Here is a 24,616-nt window from a genome sequence, read left to right on the forward strand (position 1 = left end):
GACATTCAAAGACTCATGTTCACAGACAATAGAGAGTTGTATTTATTCACTAACTCTTAAACAATAAAAGAGAAACTCAAAATATATTAGATACTTTTATAAAGTCCACTGATGTATAATCTACTTCCATATTATATCACTTAAACAAAATTTGTTTTCTTTTCTTAGCTGAAAAACCTGCAAGAGTATCAAGTAAGTACAATGTGTATTAATGATGAGTTATCTTTGATATATAATATCAATTTTAAGGTGAACTTCATAAAATATTTCTATTTTTAATGTTCAGAAGATTCATTCTAAACTAAACTTACTGACAAGAATTTGTTAGCTTTTATTCTCACTTATGTTGAAACTTTTTAAAAAATCTATATTATTTGAAATTATAACTTGTACCAGAAATACCTTATTATGTACTTAAGCCTGAGGATGACTTGCCTTCAAATAAATAAATCTTTTCAGTGACTGAAGTAAAATGAAAAAAAAATAACCCTGTGTCTGCCTTAAACCATCAGTCACTAATTTACTATGGATCACGTATGATCAAACAATCATGTTTTATTTGCTGCTGTTTTCTAATCTTCATTAACTAAATATAATTTTATATCAAGAAGAATGGCATAGTTAGGAATGAATGTAATCGTGTATAGCATAAATAGAGCTCCCAAGAAACATTCTCTAAAATATCAGATCCAGGTACAGATAGGAATTCTAAGTGCATAGGATACAACTGTAAATATATCTTGCAAGTTCCTAAAATTTAAAGAAATAAAAATTTTCCTTTCCATGCTTCCATATTTACAGAAGAAATCATTCTAAATAAGTGCTATTCAATAAAAATATGTAAAACACATACATAATTTTAAATTTTTAGTTAACACATTAAAAAGTAAAAAGAAACAGGTGAAAATAATTTTATAATACATTTTATTTAACCCAATATATACAAATATTATTTCAATATATAATCATATAGAAATGTATTGATCATTTACATCCTTTTTTGTCTTGTATCGAGACTATGAAATCATCTGAGTATTTTACATTTACAGCACATTTCAGTTTGCACTAGTCACATTTCAATTCCTCAAAACCCACGTAGTTAGTGGCTACTGCATTGGACCAAGAAAGTGCAATTTATTGCTTCCACTGAATCCAACATTTTGTGAATATTGAGGACAACATAAGAGAATCATTAAAGTATGGTAGTTCCCACATATGTCCTTCAAAGTTCTTCGATTGCAAGTAATAGAATCCCACATGGACTTGCTTCAGGAATTTAGAAAAGAAAATTTATTACATGGATACAGAATTATCTCAGTGGTTCAGGGTAAAACTTAAAGTAAAGGCGGTCGGAAGCTACCCTAAACAACACCTTTCCCCCACAGCTAAAGGTAATGAGAGCAGACTTCATGAAGGAGGTATGCCAGGATTTGTACCTTGAAGAATGGTTAAGATTTGTATAGCTGGAGAAAAGGGGAGTAATGGGTAGTGAAGAAAACACAGCATGTAGAGGCAATCAGAAGTGGCGGTTGGACTTGGAGGCTAGTGTTAGAAAGAAGAGGGAGATGAGAACATTTAGGGTGAAACTGTGAGTTAGGGAACATGCAAGGCCAGAGGAATTTGGACTCTGGCACAGAAAGCTATGGTTTACCTCCCAGAAGGAAATAAGAAGTCAAAGAATTATTGAGATGCCTAACCTCAAGTAATTGCAATAGTAGTAGTAAGAGTAATAGTAGTAGTAAGAGCAATAGTAGTAGTAAGAATTAAAGTGAGAATGAGTTGTAACTGAAAAGGGAATGATATGAGGAAGACAAATATATCATTTCTTATGGACTCTATTAAAATAAATCCCAGAGACATCATGGAATGAGTCATTTCAATAAGTTGTTTTCTGAGAATATAAAGATGACCTTCTCTATAGCACACACTATTTTTTTATCATGTGTTTTTATGGGCAGTCATTAAAAACTGCTTCAAATATTAATGTCTATAAAGCATAGCATACTAAATATAATTTAAACTAAACAATTATAGTTCTTTTTTTGAACCCTCTTTTAGCATTAGGTACATGTGTTTTTGTTGTTGATGGTGGTAGGGTGAGTTTATTTGGTTGGACTTCTTTTTGTTAGTCATTCATTTGTCCTTGCCCAAAGGAGGTTCATGAAACAGCTATGTTTGTGGCCATCTCTCCTTTTCCCCATATGATCTAACTCCACCCTAGTGCCTCATCTCTTGTCCTCTGGCTGGGACCAGGTCCTCTTCTCTTATAGGTCATTTTTTCCACTTGAGTGCAGGATGCACAGAGATTATCCTTCATTCTCAGTTTTGGTGAGTATAGAAGGAGGAATGCCAATGCATAGAAAAGGACTGGCCTAAAAGAGAGGGCAGGTATCTTTCCTAAATTCTAGTGGTTCAGTTTGATTAGAGATTCCTGGAACCATCCCAGTGGACTAGATTCTCAGATATCTGGGATTTTATTACAGGGATAAAAATGATGCTGATAAGAATTAACAATGCACTAACATCTCTCTGTGACATACATGAAAGTAACATTGCAAAATCAGGTTTTCCATGATTCATGGAGGATTATGGTTTAAGCAATGTTTGTTTGTGTGGGTTTACTCTTGTGACAGACATAGCTTTCTAATTTCTAAATATTCATTTTGTTTTCATTATGTATCTTTTTATTTGTATATATGGTAAATATATAATAAATAATTTGCTTCTTGTAGAGTTTGGAGGATAACATCAAAGAGATATTTTAGATTGTGTTGCATTTAATAATTTTCTTAAAACTTAAAAGCAAAAAACCCACATTCTTAAAATTTAAATAATGCAACTATCTCTACCTGAAATTAAGATTTTAAGTCTTTTGAAACTTTTTCTCCGAAAAAAATATACATTCTAAAACATTATTTTCCAGGAACTTGCCCAAAGGCAAAACATGAAATAAAACAAAAGACTGAGAAAATACAGTATTAAAGGGCAAATGGTGCTGAGGGAAGACTTTCATCTAGATGAGTCACAAAGCTTTTGACATAGCTAAGTAAATCTAGGTTGACTTGCTCCTCTAAATGAGTATTTCAAATGGAGTAATGTAGTAAGAACTTTTCTTGAGCTCATTCCACCTGGAGGTATAACTTTGGCAACTGTTTTTATAACATGTTTCTTTCATAATGAACAATCAACATTTTTGCTGTTAGCGCTTCACCATATAACCTGCATACACATACTTTTGGGATCATTATAAAGTCTCTAAGATCTAATTTTGACATTAGCCACAGATAATGAATTTACTTTGATATGTCTATACTAATAATCTTTATCTAGAAGTTAATTGCTTTTTAATATAAGCTTCAACCAAGCTCTAGTAGAAGATTAGCCAGGATTTCTATTATTTTTAAACAAATGTCTTTGTATCTTACTCCTGTGATTTTTTATTTTTTATTTTAGCATATTATGGGGGTACAAGTGTTAAAGTTACATATATTGCCCATGTCCCCTCTCTCCTCGAGTAAGAGCTTCAAGCATGTCTCCTGTGATTTTTTTAAAAGCTAACATTTTATATTCTCATTTATTTTTTGATTCTGTATTTTTCTCATATTAATATGGTGAGAGAAAATAAGTGATTTGCTTCAATACTAGAATATGAGGGATAATTGAGATGTCAGAATTCAGCTACCCTGGAAATCAATTTGAAATTTTAAATAAGGTTAAATTAAATAAGGATTCCAAAATGTAAAAGTTAATAGTATTTTCTTGAATTTACATATTTAGTATATCTTAGGCCTGAAAGTCAAACTCTGAAATGAGTATCTATTAAGGATTTTTTAAAAAAGAAAATAACTAACCATCACGAAAGCATCCTAATTGGCATTAATAAAAGCATACCCTATTTCTATTGATTATATGTTCCTGCATTGAAATTTTTCAGTAATTTCAGAAAGCTACAGTTTCCCAAAAAGAATGTAATTTCCATTTGAAGGATTATTTCATTTTGTCAAATTATAATGTGACTAGTAATGAGTCAGTAAATTATTAATATAAAATGATAATCCAGTGGCCAAAAAGAACTAAATTTTTAAACACAGAAATTCTTAAACAAAGAGAGAATATGTTTTTTAACAATATTTTGAGTTGCTGTTTTAAAATATGATTTTATTTATATGATTGATAGTATCTTTCTTTTATTAGACAATTAAATGAACTTTTCTAGCGTGATCAAATCCAGGCTCAAAGTCACTTAAGAGTTAATTCACTTCTAAAATTAAGTAATTTATGTTATCTCAGACTAATTAAGTTGCTGATGAAAATAATGGGTTGTTAATGAATTGTGACATAGCAACACTTTAACTCTTAAATAAGTGAATCAATTTTTACCACTGTACAACATATGCCAGTCACATTTCTAGCATTTCACAAGAAAATTTAACAGTCTGATTAAGATGCAGTTACATAATAAGTCTTGAAACACTCTTTGCTTAACTTTACAGAATAAGTCTGAATTATGTTATTCATGCCAATTATATATTGAATTCATTTGCCTAAAATTAGATCTCAATGTTTCCCAAAGAACAAAGTTAATTGCAGAAACTAAAATGTGTATTAAGTCCCTTCCCTTGGTTTTTTAAAATTGTTTGTGAAAAGGAAAAAATAAACATCTCCATTGCTATAAATATATAACCAAATTTATGGCTGGCTTTTCCACTGTTTCAGCTAGTGAAAGTGATTATATATATAAATCAAAAACAGAAAGAGAAAAAAAGACCTTCCCACATCTAAAATAATTTCTTTTAAAATGAAGATTTAAGAGAGATTATTATTCATTTTTATAATTTTTCTATGTATACAAATTAATGTTAACTAAATTTCCTCTCCTTCTCAACAAACACAAGTTATTCCAGTGTTACCTTTTTCTTTAAAAATACCTTATTAGGCCAGGTACAGTGCCTCACATTGTAATCTCAATACTTTGAGAGGCCAAGGCAAGAGGATCACTTTAGGTCAGGAATTGGCTTAGACAACATAGTGAGACCCCATCTCTACAAAAAATTAAAACAATTAGCCAGGTGTGATGACATGTGCTATTCAGGAGGCTGAGGCAGGAAGATTGCTTGAGCCCAGGAGTTTTAGGTTACAGTGAGCTATTAATATGATCGTCCCACTGCACTACAGCCTAGGCAACAGGGCAATACTGTGTATCTAAAAAAATTCTTTATTGTATAATATCTGATATATACAAAATAACATATGAAACGTATATCTAAGAGCTAGATACTACAAATATTGTGGCTTCTGCGATCCCATTCCTTGATTCCTATCAGAAGTAATTACTATATTGAGTTTTATTTTTATGATTGCCTTGATTAATTTTTTCTAATTTTATGATATGTATTGATCTTTCAACTATGTGTGTGTATGTGGTGTGAATGTAGGTGTAGCACATTGTAGGACATATTCTGAGATTTTTACTTAGTGTTATGTTTCTTAGATTCACCAGGGTTTTTCTCTATTTTTCATTTTGACTGCCATATAGCATATTCTTTTGTGAATATATACATTTTAATCTATTCTACTATTGATGGATATTAGCATTACTTCTAATTTATTTGAGATTTTTCTCTGTTTCTCTTTAAACATCTTAATATATATCATTATTTTATTTATTTTTTACTTTCTAATAGATAATTAACATTTATAAATTTTCCTTTACTACTTCATCAGAATTGCACAGACTTTTAATGTAGAATTTTCACTACAATTCAACATTAAGTATACTTTAATTTCCATTACACTGAATTTTTAACTAATATGTGTTACATAGAAGTTATTTATAGAATGTATTTTTAAATTTTCAAACCTATGGTAATTATCAAAGTTATCCTCTTTAACCAAACTTTTACTTAATTTTAAAAATAGTATATAAAGAATCTTCTCTTTGAAATGTGTTCAGTGCTTATCTTGTGAACAAATATATTAATAGTTTTAGTAAATATCCTATATATGATGTAGAGGAATGTGCTTTCCTTGCATGGTTAGAAGTATAAATCTATATCCATTAAATCAAGCTTAATTGTATTTTTTTCAATTATTTTTATATATTCTAAGTGTCAAGAATTGAATAATCTATACTGAACTCTCTCCTACTATGATGGAAAATTATCAGTTTATCCCTGTAGTTTCATCTATTTTTATGTGAGGAGCTATTTTATGTTATATATGTTTAATCCTATCTTTTGATAAATTGAACATCTATCTTTAATAGTGACTTCTGTATCCCTTATAATGCTCATTTTAAAGTGTGGTATGTTTGATATTACTATAAATATCCTAGTTTTCTTTTAGTTAATATTTTATCTTAATTTTTTGTTTGTTTTTATTTTTTATTTTTATTTATTTTTATTTTTTATTTCAGCATAACAAGGGAGTACAAATGTTAAGGTTACATACATTGCTATTGCCTTCCCTCCCCCCTCAAGTCAGAGCTTCAAGCATGTCCATGCCCCTGACAATGCACCATGCACTTATAATGTATATATATAAACCCATCCCCTCCCCCCACCTGCCCGACACCCAATAAATGTTTTTTTAATTAATTTGTTTTTGTTTTTTTATAACATTTTGGTTAGATTTTATAATTTTGCCTTTACCTAGCAAAGGTTAGTGTGGAGGTTCCCCTCCACACTGTTCGACTCATCTCTCAGATGTGGATCTATACCCCCAACCCCCAAATCTCTGGTGAACAATACCCTCCTTTGAGCACCATATTGAAAATCAGTCAGTACCAATGTGACGGTGAGTACCATCCCTCTGATCTTGTGTCACCTCACTTTGGATAATGGGCTCAAGCTCAATCCAGGATAATATAAGCAGTGTTAGCTTGCTGTCATTTCTTAGAATTCAGCAATATTCCATTGTAAACATATACCAAATTTTAATTATCCAGTCGTGAATTGACAGGTACTTGGGTTGTTTCCATGTCCTTGCAATAGTGAATTGTGCTGCCAAAAACATTCAGGCACAGATGTCTTTATAATAGAATGATTTATGCTCTTTTGGGTAGATGCCTAATAATGCTATTGCTGGGTCAAATGGTATTTCTATTTTTAGCTGTTTGAGGTATCTCCAAATTCTTTTCCACAATGGTTGAACTAATTTGCAGTCCCACCAGCAGTGTAAGACTGTTTCTGTCTCTCCACATCCTCGCCAACATTTATTGCTTTGGGATTTCTTGATACAGGTCAATCTCACTGAGGTTAGATGATATTTCATTGTGGTTTTTATTTGCATTTCTCTAATGATTAGGGATGTTGAGCATTTTTTAATATGTTTGCTGGCCATTATTCTGTCTTCTTTGGAAAAGTTTCTGTTCATGTCCATTGCCCATTTCTTGATGGGGTTGTTTGATTTTTTCTTGTTAAATCTTTTGAGTTCTAGATAGATTCTTGTTATCAGACCTTTATTGGAGGAGTAGAGAGCAAATATTTTCTCCCTTTCTGTAGGTTGTCTATTCGCTCTAATAATAGTTTCTTTGGCTGAGCAGAAGCATCTTAGTTTGATCAGATACCATTTGTTTAGTTTTGTTGCTGCAGTGATTGCTTTGGGGGTCTTCTTCAAAAATTCTTTGCCTAGACCAATGTCTGAGAGGGTTTTCCCAACATCTTCTAGGATTCTTAGGGTTTTGTGCCTTAGGTTTACGTCTGTTATCCATCTTGAGTGAATTTTTGTGAGAGGTGAAATGTAGGGATCCTGATTCATTCTTCTGCATGTAGATATCCAGTTTTCCCAGCACCATTTATTGAAGATAGATTATTTTCCCCAGTGTATATTTTTATCTGCTTTATCAAAGATTAGATTACCATATGTAGATGGTTTCATCTCTGGAATCTCAGACCAATTCCAAACATCAGTGCATCTGTTCTTATGCCAATATCAAGCTGATTTAATTATTATTGCTTTTTAGTAAAGCTTGAAGCCAGAAAGATGGATGCCTCCCAGTTTGTTCTTTTTACTTAAGATTGCTTTGACTATACGTGTTTTTTTCTGGTTCCATACAAAGCGAAGAATTATTTTTTCTAGATCTGTGAAGAATGATGGTGGTATTTTGATGGGGATTGCATTAATTCTGTAGATGACTTTAGGTAATACTGACATTTTAATGATATTGATTCTACCAATCCATGAACAAGGTGTGTTTTTCCATCTGTTTACATCTTCTACTATTTCTTATTTCAGTATTTCATAGTTCTCCTTGTATAAGTCTTTCGTATCTTTTGTTAGATATATTCCTAGATATTTAAATTTCTTTGGAGCTATAGTAAAAGGAATTGTGTTTTTGAGTTGAACTTCGGCTTGACAGTTCTTGGCATATACAAATGCCTCTGATTTGTGTATATTGATTTTGTAGCCTGAAACTTTGCCAAATTCATTGATCAAATCTAGGAATCTCTTGGAGGAATCCATCGGGTTTTCTAGGTATAATGTCATATCTTCTGTGAAAAGCAAGAGTTTAATCTCATCTGCACCCACTTGGATGCCCTTAATATCCCTCTCTTGCCTGATTCCTGTAGCTAGGACTTTGAGCACTATGTTGAATTAAAGAGGAGATAGTGGACATTCTTGTCTAGTTCTGGTTCGAAGTGGGAATGGTTTCAATTTTTCCCCATTCAGTATGATATTGGCCATGGGTTTGTCATAAATGGATTTGATAATTTTAAGATAAAAATTGCCTATGCCTATTTTGTTCAGAGTTTTTATCATAAAGGTGTATTGGTCTTTGTCAAATGCCTTTTCTGCATCTATTGAGAGAATCATATGGTCTTTGTTCTTGTTTTTATTTATAAGGTGAATTGGATTTATAGACTTGTGTATGTTGAACCAGCCTTGCATGCCAGGAATAAACCCCACTTGGTCATGGTGAATTATTTTTTTGATGTGGTGCTGAATTCTGTTTGCTAGAATTTTGTTGAAGATTTTTGCGTCTATATTCATGAGGGATATTGGTCTGTAATTTTCTTTTTTTGTTGTGTCCTTCTTGGTTTTGCTATCAAGGTAATACTGGCTTCATAGAATGAGTTAGGAAGGATACCATCTTTCTCAATGTGGTGGAATAATTTCTGTAGTATAGGTATGAGTTCATCTTTGTATGTTGGTAGAACACTGAAGTGTAGCCATCTTGTCTGAGACTTTTCAGTTTGCAGAGGTTGTTTATTACTACTCCAATTTCTGCACTTGAGATTGGTTTATTCAGGAATTCTGTTACCTCCTGGATGAACTTAGGGTGGTTGTATGAATCCAGGAATTTTTCCATTTCTTCCTCGTTATGTAGTTTTAGGGCATATAGATTTCTATAGTAGTGAAACCTTATGTTTTGTATTTCTGTGGTGTCTGTTGTGTCCTTTCCTTTTTTGTTTAGTATTGAGTTTATTAGAGTCCTTTCCATTTGAGTTCTTGTTAGTGTAGCCAGAGGGCTATCAGATTTGTTTTATCTTTTTGAAAAACCAGCTTCTGGTTTTGTTGAGCTCTTGTATAATTCTCTTGTTCTCCATTTCATTTAGTTCTGCTTCGATCTTACTTCTTTTCCTCTGCTAGGATTGGAATGGTTTGCTCTTCTTTTTTCAATTCCTTGAGTCTATTCATTAAGTTGTCAGTATCTAATCTTTCTGTTTTTTGGATGTGAGTGTTTATTGCTATTCATTTTCCTCTCAGATATGCTTTTGCTGTATCCCACAGGTTTTGGTAACATGTGGCTCCATTGTCATTTTGTTTGAAGAAACTCTTGATTTCCCTCTGAATTTCTTCCTTGACCTAATAGTTATTCAACAGTAGATTGTTTAGTTTCCATGACTTTGTGAAGTGGTGCATATTTCTGTTAGAATTGAACTCTAATTTTATACCACTATGGTCAGAGAAGACACATGGTATTATTTTTATTTTCTTGAATTTTTTGATATCTGCTTTGCAGCCTAGTATGTGATCAATTTTGGAGAAGGATCCATGGGCTGCTGAGAAGAATGTAAATTCAACTTTATTTCGGTAGAATGTTCTGTAGAGATCTGTCAGTCATTTTTGGTCAAGAGCTTTGGTTAAGTCCCTTATTTCTTTATTTAATTTCTGTTTGGAGGATCTATCCAGTTCATTTAGTGGCATGTTGAAGTCCCCTGCTACTATGGCAGTATTGTTTAACGTGGTATTTATTTCAGACAAGGTTTGCTTTATATAATTGTGTGTCCCTGCATTGGGTGCATAAATATTAAGAATTGTTAAATCTTCTTGTTGGATCTTCCCTTTCAGCATTATAAAGTGGCCATCTTTATCCTTTTTTATTTTTGCTATTTTAAAACTTATGTTGTCTGGGAGTAGTATAGCTATCCCTGTTTTCTTTTGACTTCCATTTGCTTGGATGATAGTTTTCCATCCCTTGATCTTCAATTTGGAGGCATCTTTGTGGGTTAGTTGTGTTTCCTGTATACAGCAGATACTAGGCTTGTGGAATTTAATCCACTCTGCCAGTCTGCCTCTTCAGAGAACAGTATAATCCACTTACATTTATTGAGAGGATTGAAGTTGTAGGAAGATTTCCATTCATATTGTTGGGTGAAGTCCTGTTGCTTTGTCTTAGTTCTTGAGCCATCATGAAGTTCGAGGTCTAGTCTTTAATTCTTTGAGGATTTTACTTTGAGGAGTGTCTATTGACCTGGTCACTGTGGAAGGCAGGTCTTAGAATTTCCTGTAGGGCTGGTCTGGTCTTTGCAAATTCCTTCAGTGATTACTTGTTTGACAAGGACTTCATTTCACCCTCATAGATGAAACTTAATTTTGCCAGATAAAGAATTCTAGGTTGGCGTTTATTCTGTTTTAGAAGATTAAGGATAGGCACCACTCCCTCCTGGCTTACAAGGTCTCAGATGAGAAGTCTATTGTTAGTCTGATAGGCTTTCTTTTATAGGTTATTTGTTGTTTTTGCCTTGCTCTACGGAGGATTGCTTCTTTCACATTTACTTTGGTCAGCTTAATAATTACATGACGAGGCGATTGCCTATTCACATTGAGTCTCCCAGGAGTTCTGTGTGCTTCTTGTCTTTGGATATCAAGATTTCTAGCCAGGTGGCATATTTTCCTCCAGTATGCCGTAAAATAAGTTTTCCAACCCTTGTGAATGTTCCTCTTCCCTCTTCTGGAATCCCAATCAATCTGAGATTTTTTGACTTTTTTATATAATCCCACACTTCCTGTAAGCTTTGGTCTTATCTCTTGTTTCTGTGCTCCCTTTCTTCCTCTGATTTGTTTAGCGTATAGGCATAATATTCAAGCTCTGAGATTCTTTCCTCTGCATGATCTATCCTGTTTTTGAGGCTTTCCACTGCATTATGGAGTTCCTTGAATGTTTCCTTCATTGCCAGAATTTCTGATTGGTTTTTCTGAATTACTTCGATTTCTTTGGAGAATTTTTCATTCATTTCCTGGATTGTTCTTGTGGTTTCTCTATGTTGGGATTCTATTTTCTCTTCAATTCTATTGAGTTTTCTAATAATCCATATTCAGAATTCTTCCTCTGTTGTTTAATCATATCATGTAAGTTGGTGTCAGTTGGTGGAGAATGAGTATTTTCTTTTGGAAGTCACTTTTCTCTCTGATCCTTTGTGATTCCTGGTATCTTTCACTGGTTCTTCCTCATATGGATACTTTTTTGAGGACCAGAGGTGCTGGAACTTGATTATGAGCTGTGTTCTTGGTTTCCAAAGGAATGATCCTTGGAAGAGCTGGAGAATATGTGCTCTAGTCCTGTATCATCTTAGAGGAGTTTGAGCCTGTTGGGTTATCTTTGACCTGATGTATTCACCTTCTGTCCACAGAGTTTAGTGGGTTTGGGCCCAGTGCTTAGACACCTAGACATTTATTCACTCTAGTGAGATGGAGACCAGTTTCCACCACTAGGTTGAAATGGGAGGTACTGTGTTAGGCTCTGAGTTTACTCTCTTTTGTTATCTGTTGTCTATGAGAAGGAGTCAGTTATCAATGTATCCTAAGATCTTTGCATTGCATTCTAAGCTTCCAAATGGGATATACAGGTATCTCAGTCTTAAGGGAATGTCTTGCCTCTCCCAAGGGTTCCTCGAGTCCTCAGGAATAGCAGCCTCCTTCGCAACTCTGCCTTGCTAAGACAGGCTCTGCTCTCTGGGCACAGATCGCAAATGGCTGAATGCAGCAGGAAACCACCCAGGTTCAATCTTGTGAGACAGCTGCCGAACAAAACACAGCTCTCCCCTTTCCACCCCTTTAAACAGCCTCTGAGGCCAATAGCTGGGTTAGGCCAGAGGAGAGGTTTGAGACCACTTCCAGATCAGGTCTCCACAGCATTTCCAAGCTATGGGGTGGCAGTGATGCACTCTGCCAGCGCTAATGCAGAAGGTCCCCATGTGGCAGAAAAATGGGTTGGGTTTGGTGGGCTGGCTTCAAACATCTACTGCACTCCCTAAATCCCCTGTTTGCAGAGACCCAATAGTTTATGTGTGGAGATCTGCCCTCTGTCTACCCAAAGCCAGCCAAAGCCTCAGCTATATCCAAAGGCCAAGATTCCTTTAAGGTAGAGTCCCCCCTTCCTGGACCTGGAAGTGTCCTGAGGTGGAATGCCAGATTCGACACTTGTTTCTGTGGTACGAGGCGGCCGCTGGGTTCAGGTCCTCCTCCACCCAAGACTGCCTCTGCAGAGCACTGAAGAGAGTTCAAAATGTTGCCTTCTACCAGAAGCCTGATCAGTTCCGCCAGTTTAGGGTAGAGGGGATGCCGGAAACCACTTCCAGCGCGGCCCACCGCAGTGTTTCCAAGCTATGAAGCAGCAGCAGCAGTGCTGGGAAGCTGCTGCTGATGTCAGACCCTCACCCCCTGCAACTGCTTTAGTGGAGTGCTGCAGAGAATTCAAAATGCTGCCTGCTCCAGACTCTACTCCACACCTCTCGTCTGCCCACCTTACCGCTTCCCACCAACTTCAAGCACTTCCCTGCCTGCGTGAATGTGGAGTTTGATGGGAGAGGGATAGTCTCCCTGTGCTAGGCAGAAGCAATGCCTCCTCCGGCCAGCCTGTTGGGGTGGCAGATGAGCGGACACGCTCCCTCCCTGTTGTAAATTTCCGACTCCCCGGGTTTTGTGGAAGATTTTTTGGTTCACCTTTGATTATTGTCTACATTTTCCGTATCCCAGTGTCTCTCTGCAGTCTTGCAAAGCTGATCCAGTGTAAGTGCAGATCACTTGCATGTGGTTGTCTGCCTTCTTCACTTTTCACTCTGAGAGCAGAGAGCCAGGAGTTCAGCCCTACTCTGCCATTTTTCTCCCAAAAACTCTCTATCTTAATTTTTTATAAACCTTTACTTAAAGCCTTTCCATAACATTGTGTGATGTTTAATAAATAATACAAAGCTACATTTTATTTTGTACTTTATCTAGGGCAGTGATTCTTACTTTTAATCTGATGAATTTAAACTATATTTATTGTAATTATTAGTTTTTCATTCCTGGTTCTCACTGTCTTACTTGTTGCTTTCTATTTCTCGTGCTCTCTCAATGCTTTTTAAAAATAACCTTTCTTATTTTTTTTTAAATTGAGGGTAATTTTTTTTCTTCTAAGTGTTTTTATTCTTCTATTTTGCAACCTCTACTGTTCTAGAAAGAGTATGTCTACCTTATTTCTATTACTTTAGTGACTACTCTCAAAATTTTACCATGCACACTTAACAAAGTATAAAGTTACTATAAAACAACTCCTACACAAGAGAAGAATGTTTAAATCCCATCACATCTAATCCTGACTTATATGGTAGTTTTTGTTAAAACAAATTAGCACCAAATTTATGGTAGAAATACAAATGTTATTATATGGTTATGTCTAATATCAGGAAACCTATCTTCAGAAGTGTTTCCACTAGTTCCAATTATGATTTAAAAGTTGTGCTGGACAAGATGGCTGACCAGAGACAACAGCTGCCTTTTCAGTAAAAAGGGAAATTTTAGATGACAGAGAAAAAAAGAACAGACAGACAAACATAGATCAGATGTGTGTCTAAAGGAAGGGTAGCAGTCTTTGGGAGACTCCGTGGGAAGAAGTTTCAGTGCAGACAAAAAGGAGCGAGGTAACAGCAAAGAGCAACCCCCAAGAGACTTGGAGTCTAGTGAGAAGGGTAGGTGAAGGAGGTTGTTTCTCCCTCCCTTGCATCTCTCACAGTCGGTAGGTTCCTGAGCTGCTGGAGAGACTTTCTGCTCACCTGAGCCCAAAGGCTGCTGTGACCAGTAAGTGGGGAACTTCTTGTGGACAGGGCACCAGGGGCCCTGGGGCACTTTCGCCCCTACAGACCTGAGCTGCAGGGGAGGCAGCATATTGCTACTCTACCCCCCATGCACCTTTTTCCTCCCCAGGAGGCTTCAACTCCTGAGCTTTCATTCTGCTGGTTTCCACACAAACATTGCCCAACTCCAGCCTAGACTGCAGGAGCCACAGGTGATCCAGTGGGTCCCAGGTGATCTACATGACTTGAGAGCTTGGACATTCTGGGCAGAATGCCTCCCAGAGAGAAAGACGGACACCACCAGAGTGCTAGTTTTCCTCCATATAGACTCTTTTCCTCCCTTCCCCTTCCCCATTCAGAGATGCTGAGAGAGAGTATTGAGTCTCAACACTGAAACTTCCACAGAGAGTGTGGCTCAGACCTTTTCTCTTGGGGTTCTTCAGTGGAATTAAGGGTGCTTAGACTGTGAGCTTCCTGCTTGCTGGTCATGCCTGGTGCTATTTGCCTGTTGGTTTCATTAGATAAGGGCATGCCCTGAGGCAGAGGGACATCAATCTTGCTTAGGCACCCCATGGGTGACTCAGAACCAGGGCACTTATCACTGGCATGATCAGGAATTGATCTTCATGGTCTTTGGAGAAGAAGAAGCCTGTGTGGGAAGATCTTAGGGGAGAGTGCAATGTGGGTCCTAGCTGCAGCATGCTTGTAGGACACCTCTTCACTCATGGGAGGGCTGCACTCTCAGCTCAGTCCAGGATCCTGTGGGGGGAACATCCCAGCCCAGAGCACAGTTGCAAGGGAGCTAGGCTGGCTTGGGCTCCTGTCTATTGGCAGAGACTGGGAGAGATGGTTGAGGAGAGGAGTGGAGAGAAGAGCAAGGCCCACTGCAGACTGCAAATTTGTGAAACTCAGATGGATCTGCCTCCACAAACAGACTTGCTGGCTGGATGGGACCCAACCAGAAGCTGGGAACTGACCTTTGAACCCTGCCAAAACAGCTACATACCCAGCTTTTGTGAAGCCTGAGGTCAAGATCACCCAACCCAGCAGCCACAGCAATGCCACTGCTGTATCAGAGATTAAGGACTCACTTGGAAATTCTAGGGCCCCACCTACCACCTGGAGCAATCAAGTGCTTCTCCTTAGGGGCTAGAGCCCTAGATCCAGTCACAGGATCCAAAAACATTGCAGTTTTTTCCTTCTGGCAAGTGCTATCTACTGACAGGAAGGCCAATTTGTATGCTGCTGACAACATTTGTTAACTCAATCTTACAAGGTGTACCGGGGACCAAGGAGTGGCCATGTAGGGGAGCACCTACTACTTCTGACAGAAAAAAAAATACACTACTGGATAAAGGTGGAAAGAACCCAGCCTAGGGCCTTAGGCTATAAGTGTTTAGGCCCCTCCCCCGTGAACAACTCTCCCACTTTGGAGAGCTTGTCATGACCCTTCTACCAGGGGCTTCCCTAGTGGCCAGAAGAGTGACTTGTAAGCCCCACAGAATTAGGGTCAGAGACAAGGAATGGTGATTAGTCAAAGTAGAATTCCATATTTTATGTCTCAGTGACTAAAGAGTGTAAATCGGGTGGCAATAGGTGAATCTCTCATTGTGATTTGAGGAGGTGGAGGGATATGTTAAAGAAGAAGGAAAATCAGTTGTAAACTTGTACAAACAAGAGGTGAAGTTGGGAGTTGAAAGTGTGAAACCAGAGCTGAGATTGTAAGTTTGGCTTCAAAAGAACTTTGGGTCTTCTCCACAAAGCGGTAGACAACAATGTAGACAAAAAGGCCAGATCCCACTGAGTAAGAGTGCAGAAGAGTAGGACAGAGAGCTGAGGGTGGAAGAATTCAACCTATTAGCAGCAGAAACTAACACCAAGGAAACTGAAAAAAAGTCCAATATTATGAAAACCATTAGAGGAAACATTTCAAATGTGGGGGAGCCCACAATGTGGAACACATCATAGAAGTTAAGAATAGGGGGTAAGTGAGAAAAGTTAATTAAACTTTGCAATTTGGAAGTCTGTGTTATTTAAGTGAGCTATTTGAGGAGAGTGTAGGGAGGAAATATCCAGGTTGCATGGTGTTAAAACTGAAGGAGCAAGAGCAACTGCTGGGAGATCTATTTTAGAAGTGTGGCTGTAAACTCAGGCAGAGGAAAAGGACAAGCTTCAAAAAGCAGAAAGGGCAAGGGCAATTTTAGACAAACTACAGACCAATATTCCTTAAGAATATTAATGTACAAACTTTCAATAAACTCCTAGCAAGCAGAATTCAGCTGAACATCAAAGTAATAATCCATCATGATCAAGTGGGCTTAATCCTAAGATGCAAGGATGGTTCAAGATATGCAAATCTTAAATGTGATTCACCTCATAAATAGAAGCAAAAACAAAAAGTGTATGATCCTTGCAATAGATGCAGAGAAAGCATTTGACAAAATCCTGGAAATTCTTAACAAAACGAAAGGCATAGACAGAACATACCTCAATATTATAAAAGTCATGCAAGACAAACCCACAGCCAACATCATACTGAATGGAGAAAAATTGAAAGCATTCCAACTTAGAAGTGGAACCAGAGAAGGTTGCCCACTGTTATCACTGTTACCACTTACGTTTACAAAGTGCTGGAGTCCTAGCCAGAGCAATTAGGCAAGATAAGGAAAGGATGGGTATCCAAATGGGCAAAGAAGAAGTCAAACTATGACTCTTTGCTGACGCTACAATCTTATATTTAGAAAATCCCAAAGATTCTGCCAAGAGACTCTTGGAATTGTAAATAAATTCCACAAAGTCTGTAGTTACAAAATCAATGCACACAAACCAGTGGCATTCTTATATGCCAAAAACAGTCAAACTTAGAACTCAATCAAAGACTCAATACCTTTCACAATAGCAACAAAGAAAATAAAATACCCAGGAATATATTTAACCAAGGAGGGGAAAGACCTCTACAGAGAGAACTAGGAAACGCTGAGGATGGAAATCACAGAGGATGTAAACAAATGGAAAAGCATATCATCCTCATGGATTGGCAGAGTCAACATTGTTAAAATGTCCATACTACCCAAAGTGATTTACAGATTCAATGATATCCTCATCAAAAAGATACCAACATTATTTTTGGCAGACCTAGAAAAAATAATTCTATGCTTCATTTGGAACCAGAAAAGAGCCCAAATAGCCAAAGCAACATTAAGCAAAAAGAACAAATCAGGAGGCATCACTTTACCAGACTTAAAGCTATACACAAGAATATACACAGCTTTAAGTGTATACACAAGCTATATCTACTTAAAGCTATACTAAACAAAGCAGCATGGTATTGGCACAAGAATAGAGACCTAGACCAATGGATTGGAACAGAGAACCCAGATATAAAACCATCCTCATGTGGCCAACTGATCTTTGACAAAGCAGACAAAAACATACAATGGGGAAAAGAATCCCTATTCAATAAATGATGCTGAGAAAATTGGGTAGTCAGATGTAGAAGACTGAAACAGGAGCAACACCTCTCACTACTCACAAAAATTAACTCACAATGGATAACAGACTTAAGCCCATGGCATAAAACTATAAGAATTCTAGAAAATGAGGCTGGAAAAACTCTTATAGATATCTGTCTAGGCAAAGAATTTATGTAGAAGACCCCAAAGGCAATCACAGCAACAACAAAGATAAGTAAATGGGACCTGATAAAATTAAAAAAGCTTCTGCATAGCCAAGGAAACTATCATGAGAGAAAACAAACAACCTACAGAATGGTAGAAAATATTTGCATGTTACACAGCTGATAAAGGTCTGATAACCAGAATCTATATAGAACTCAGGAAAATCATCAAGAAAAAATCAAGTAAACTCATTAAAAAGCAGGCAAAGGACATGAACTGAAACTTTTCAAAATAAGACAGACTAATTAATGGCCAATGAGCATGAAAAAATGCTCATCATCTTTAATCACTGGGGAAATGTAAATCAAGGCAATGAAATATCACCTAACTCCAGTGAGAATGGCTTTTATCACAATGCTCCAAAACAGCATATGCTGGTGTGGATGTGGAGAGAAAGAAACACTTATACACTGTTGTTGGGACTTCAAACAAGTTCATCCTTTATGGAAAGTAGAATGGAGATACCTCAGAGAACTAAAAGTAGACCTATCATTTGTCTAGCAATCCTACTATTAGGTATTTGCCCGAAGTATAAAAGACATTTTATAAAAATGACACTTGTGCTGGAAGGTTTATAGCAGCACAATTCACAATCACAATGATGTGGAAATAATCCAAGTGCCCATCAATATGTGAGTGGATTAATAGAATGTGGTATATGTACAATCATCAAATATTAGTCATAAAAAAATGGTGAACTAATTCCTTTTGTAACAGCCTGAATGGAACTGGAAACCATCCTTCTAAGTGAAGTATTGCAAGAATGGAAAAACAAGCACCACATTTACTCACTATTAAATTGGAACTAAATGATCAACCCTCATGTCTATATATGGTAGTAAAATTCCAGGGAAATAGAGCAGGTGGGAAGGGGGAGGAGAGGATGGATAAATTCACACTTAATGGGTACAATTCATACTATCTGAGTGAAGGACACACAACTTTTACTCAAACTGTACAAAAGTAATTCAGGTAACCAAAACATTTGTACCCTAATAATATTCTGAAATAAAAAATACAAAATTTATATAAACTTGGAAAAATTACTTAACATTTCTGTGGTTCGGTAGCCTTATTTTTAAAATTTGGAGTATTATAATAATATGTACCTCATAGAAATTTTGGGCAGACTAAGTAAGGTAAAGTAGAAAGGTGCCTATATAAAGTGATTATTAACTGGTAACTATGAGAATGAGGATAATAGTGATGATTACAACATGACAAGGAGTTACTTCCCTAGCTAGGGATAGATTTCAGTTATTAAGCTTTTGTGTCAAAATGGATAAAACTGTAAAATGAAAAAATAATAAGAAATCACACCTTGTTTATTTTGGGCTGGATTTAAAACAATCACACCTTTTAGAGCAAGGGTAATTAAATTCATGATGATTTTGTTCCAGGAGGAAAAAATGGAGCAGTTAATTTTTGCTGAAGGCTTCTAAATAGATCCCAGCTACCGTAGTCACCACACTGATCACTTCTTTTGCTAGACCCCAGAGACAGTCTGCATATAAGGCACATTTGCTGCAATGTTTTACTCATTATTAGTCTTTGGGTCCCAGCGCCATGGCCTCATTCGTTTATGGGTGATGTTAAGTTGTCCTGACATTGCCCTCAAGACAGTTGTGTTTATCCTTGGAGTGACAGGACAGACACTCAGAAAGGATTGCATACGTTTGTGGAACACCCTTGGCTTCACTGTGTGCTGCGTGCAAAATTCCAAATGTGAACTGTCCTTGCATACTTTATTATTCCCTGGAGTCAATTTTAAGAATTCTCAGTGAATGTTCACTGTATCAGTTAATTTTTTTTTAAAACTCAAGATCATTTTCAATAATAGCATATATAGAAGAGCTTCTCACACCTGAGGGCTAACATAAACTGTCGACTGTTGCTCTGAAGTACTATGAATTCCTAGGATTTCTTGGGAAAATGTAAACTCTTAGAATGTAATATTCTATGAAACTAATTACACAACTTCAGCCAGGTAAGAAAATAATGGAGCTTTGAGTATATTTGTAGACACAGAGTGATGCAGTGAATTTGATAAAGGAAGAGGGGTGAGGAAGGATACAAAAATGATGCTAAATTTCTTGTGTCTGTGTCTAAGGTTCCCAGGCATTTGCTTATGAGAATTTCTTGAAACTGCAGGAATCAGAACAGACTGCTAGTAGAGATAAACATACAGCAACTGTGTCGGTATATATCCATGCATTATTTATGAAGCTTTTATTTATTTATAGTGTTTGCTAAGGGTATGCAGAACAGACTGGACACTACACAGAAACATTTTTAAATGGGAAAAACAAAATTAACAATCTATGCCATCAATGTAGATGCTTTAAAATTCACCTTCTTGTCAAAGGACAATATCCTTTAAGCTTTCCCATTCTTCCCATCACCAGAGTCCTATTCCCATATCTGGAAGCCTTGCTTCTCCTAACATTTATCTTTCCATGTTCCTTCTTGACTCAATCCTTTCTTGCCTCTCTACATCCTTGCGCCACAAGTCTGCAGCTCTCAATCTAAGGGCTCCTCCATCCTGCTTATAAATATGTACCAACTATTCCTCTGTCTCAAATTGCCCTTGCCCTTTCTGCTCCTAGTAGCTTGTCCTTTTCCTCTGCCTGAGTTTACAGCCACATTTCTGAAATAGATCTCCCAGCAGTTCCTCTCGCTCCTTCAGTTTTAACGCCATGCAACCTGGATATTCCTCCCCACACTCTCCTCAAATAGCTCACTTAAGTAACACAGACTTCCAAATTGCAAAGTTTAATTAACTTTTCTCACTTCTCCCCTATTCTTAACCTCTATGATGTATGCCACATTGTAGGTCCCACACGCTTTTTGAAATGTTTCCTTCATTGGCTTTCATAGCATTGGGCTCTTTTCAGTCTTTTTCTTGGTGTTAGTTTCTGCTGCTAATTGGTTGAATTCTTCCATCTTCAGCTCCCTTTCCTACTCTTCTGCACTCTTACTCAGTATGATCATCTGGCCTTTTTGCCTACACTGTTATCTAGCTTTTTATGGAGAAGACTCCATATTCTTTTAAGCCTAACCCATCTTTTCAGCTCTGGTCCCACATTTTCAGCTCCCAACTTCACCCTTTGTTTGTACAAGTTTATAACTGATCTTCCTTCATATCCTTTTTCTTTAACTTATCCCTCCACCTCCTCCAAATTGCAAAGGGAGATTCTCCTGTTGCTACCCGATTTTCACTCTTTAGTCACTTAGACATAAAACTTTGAATTCTACTTTGACTGATCACCATTCCTTGTCTCTGACCCTAATTCGTTTGCAAGTCATGTTGTGTTTTACTATTTCTCTTCTGAACCATTGTAGTCACTTCCCAATAGGTCCCTTTCTTAATTCTGTCATACTTCTGTTGTCTTTCCACTAGCAGATTAAGTTTTCCAAAATTTCAAATTGATTAGCCCATTTGTATGAGATATGTTTAAAATATGCATTGAAAATTTAGAATAAACTCTAAATTTCTTAATCCAGGAGTCTAGAACCTCTGTGATCCGGCCCTAAACTACGTTTTAAATCTTTTTTTGTTTCATCATTTTCTATACCCATTGTAGGTTTTAACACAGATGAATGTTCCATGTTCTTAATATTCCTGCATCCTAATCTTTGGTACTGTCAAGAAAACTCCTCTTTTCCTGGACTATTCTTTCTATTTATGATTATCCAATTCCCTATGATCTCTCAAATTCCATTGCTAGTGGGACAACTTTCATTAAAAATTTCTTTAATCTATATAAGACGTGACCATTTCACCCTTGAAACCATCTTATAGGTTTTTTTGTTGTTTTTGTTGGGGGATAATTGTGATATACTTTCTTATAGCTCATAGTATCTTATGCTTGTTTGGATTTTCTCTACTTGATTGTAGATTACTGCTAAATAGCATCCTATTTCCTTTTGGGTCCTTCAGAGAACAAAGCAAACTACTTTGCAAGTAGAAGTAGAACAGCTCATTGGAAAAAGTGAGGGTCTAGAAGGTAAGGAAAATTAGTTCCATTCTTCTTTCAGCACTTTTTAGAATGTGTTGCTTCAGAGAAGTTATTTTTCAAATCCTTTGAGTCTCAAAATTCTCTTATAAAATGAGGGTTTTCTCCATATTTCATAGATGTATTGTGAGACCTAAAAGCAAAAACACATGTGTAAAATGCAGTACATAGTAGAGTACCTGGCATAGAAAAAGAGCTCATTTTAGTTCTTCTTATTGTGACTGAAAAAGTATTTATTCAATTCATAAATTACGGCAAAACTTCAAAGTAATATTCACTTTGTAAAACTAGACTGAAACTTTTAAAAATCTGTTTAAATTTTTACTTTTATGTTGTAAACACATAGGTTACATCACAAAGTATATATGATGACTTGCACCATTTTTATGAAGAAGAAACTGAAATTCCAACCATCTCTGAAAAACACTACGAATATAAGTTTCCAGTTAATTATTTTGCATATATATGATGGTGGTGTTAAATCTATTCCGGTTATCCAATTTAGCAGTGATGGTTTCAATATGGTTTAAAAATTTGATACATATCCCTAACATCTAAAAAGTTCACTTTTATTGTACATTTCAATACAATTTATAATTTTACTTCCAATACAAAACTTACATTTGTTATTGGACAGATTATTGACATTGCGTTATTCCCACAAAATATATAAGGTAAGGTGGAAATACAACCAAGCTTTTTTTTTTGTAATAATTCTTACTTTGAGGAGTCCGATTTTGCTTTGTCTGTGTTCTTGCTTATATTTTGCATTATTTTACTCATATTTCTGTGTCAGAGAAACAAGATATGTTTCCTTTCAAGCAGTAACATTTACTTTTTTGTATTCTAAATAGTTGGACCTAACATTGGTTTAAATGCCTACCCAACCTATCTTTTTTAAATAATCATCTTTCCTTTTGGAAAGTTTACTTCCTTTTGTAATATGATGGCTATTTTGCAGAAATAGTATGCTTTATCTAGAGTAGCATTTCTCAAAGTATGATGTTGTGGATTGCTGGAGTTCCTGAGGTCCTTGCAGGTGATCTGTGAAGTCAAAACACTTTACATATTATTACTAAGTCACCATTTACTTTTTCACTCTCATATTCTCATGAGTGTACATTGAAGTTCTCCAGAGGCTAAGCATATGAGTATATCATTGCTCTATCTCAGGGAATATGTGCTTGGGATTCTTGTGTTTAGAAAGTACCTGCTTTATTTTCTAATATGGCAATTACTAATATAAACAAAGTTTGCTGCATTCCTCAATATTTTTTAAGATTATAAAGGGTTCCCATGAAGAAAACAGTGAGAGCTACTGTTCTAGAGAATAAAACAAATGGAACCAATATAAGATTGTTTGTTGAGAATTAGAATTCTATAATTTATCTTATAAAATTTATACATTTATATATCAAATCCATTAAATTAAAAATGTAAGTATTCTTTTCGTACTTACATAACACACCTACCACTGGTACTGAAGCTAGAACCTACATTTCCTTCATGTCCTTGAAATTTCTCTCAAATTTTAATTATAGTCTATATTTATCCGTGTGTGTATGAGACTGTAGACATACACACAACATATTGGCTCTTTAAATCATGTCAGTCTTTAACCTCATAGAGCCAAATCTACCCTTGACCTCATGGGGATGAAGATTTAACACTTGAACCTTTATAAAGATCTCATATGCTCTGAAAGTCTTTTTGAACCTTGGATATTAGGCTTAGAGATCAGTAAAATCTTTCATGCAAAGGACAAGGGAGAATTTCTGACTTTTTCAGGATTTTACACTTGATCACACATTTTTCTTAAGTATTGAAGCAGACAGTTATGTGAGATGAGGCAGACTGTAGAATTCGATCAAAGGATAAATTCCCTCAGTTAATGAGAAGATACAAGCACTGCTTGAAAAAAAACAAAATACAGGCCTTTCTATTGCAATCACTTAATATTTTCATAAGCTAATAACTGTGTCTGTAGCCTCAATTCAATATATATATATATATAAAAGATTTGTACAACCTAGTCCTTGACATCAGCATGAAATATTGAAATGGTTTGAAATATTGAAATGGTGGGCGCATGGACAGCATGTCCCCTCAGTTCATGATTCTGTTATAGAGGAGGTGTCTGCTCTAGATGGTAGGATGGACTCACTGATATCTGTGTTTCCTTTGGGATCTTTTTCTGTAAAAGTGAAGAATAGAGTCTATAATTCGAAAGTCAAGATAATACATTTTTATTCTTCATTGCTTGGAATATGATGTCTAAATTTCTTATAGTGGTTAGGTAAACAGAATAGATCTTGCAATTACTTCTTCATTGCCATTATCATTTTCAAAGAAAACTAAGTAACTTTTCTATTCATCCCCACTGAAGGAGAATAGATTGTCACATGTAGAAGGACACACTTAGCACCCTCTTTCACCCTAAGGGGGTTGGCAGACTGCTTCCTCTTTCATCTCTGTCCTGCACACGTGCTTGACTCATGCAGAACTTGACTCTGTCAGAGCTTCTCAGTGGATATGTGTTAGGCAATACAATGCATGGGTTCTGGAATCAGAGAAAAGCGGTTTCAGAAGTCAAGAGGCAGAATGATGTGATGATTATCAGCACAATCTCTGCAACCAGAATGCA

The 24,616-nt window shown here is 36.1% G+C and overlaps 1 protein-coding gene across 19 annotated transcripts in view; it reads left to right on the top strand.

Annotated features, from left to right (window-relative positions):
• The window catches only part of TRDN (triadin), a 385,153-nt gene that overhangs the window by 350,410 nt on the left and 10,127 nt on the right, over nucleotides 1-24,616 (top strand). For all 19 annotated transcript variants that reach the window (XM_076003004.1, XM_076003010.1, XM_076003005.1 and 16 more), the window contains one exon: nucleotides 169-192. In XM_076003004.1, the coding sequence (XP_075859119.1) occupies nucleotides 169-192 (24 nt within the window). The remainder of the gene's footprint in view (nucleotides 1-168; nucleotides 193-24,616) is intronic.

Source organism: Microcebus murinus, chromosome 5 (genome assembly GCF_040939455.1).
Source record: "Microcebus murinus isolate Inina chromosome 5, M.murinus_Inina_mat1.0, whole genome shotgun sequence".
NCBI lineage: Eukaryota > Metazoa > Chordata > Mammalia > Primates > Cheirogaleidae > Microcebus > Microcebus murinus.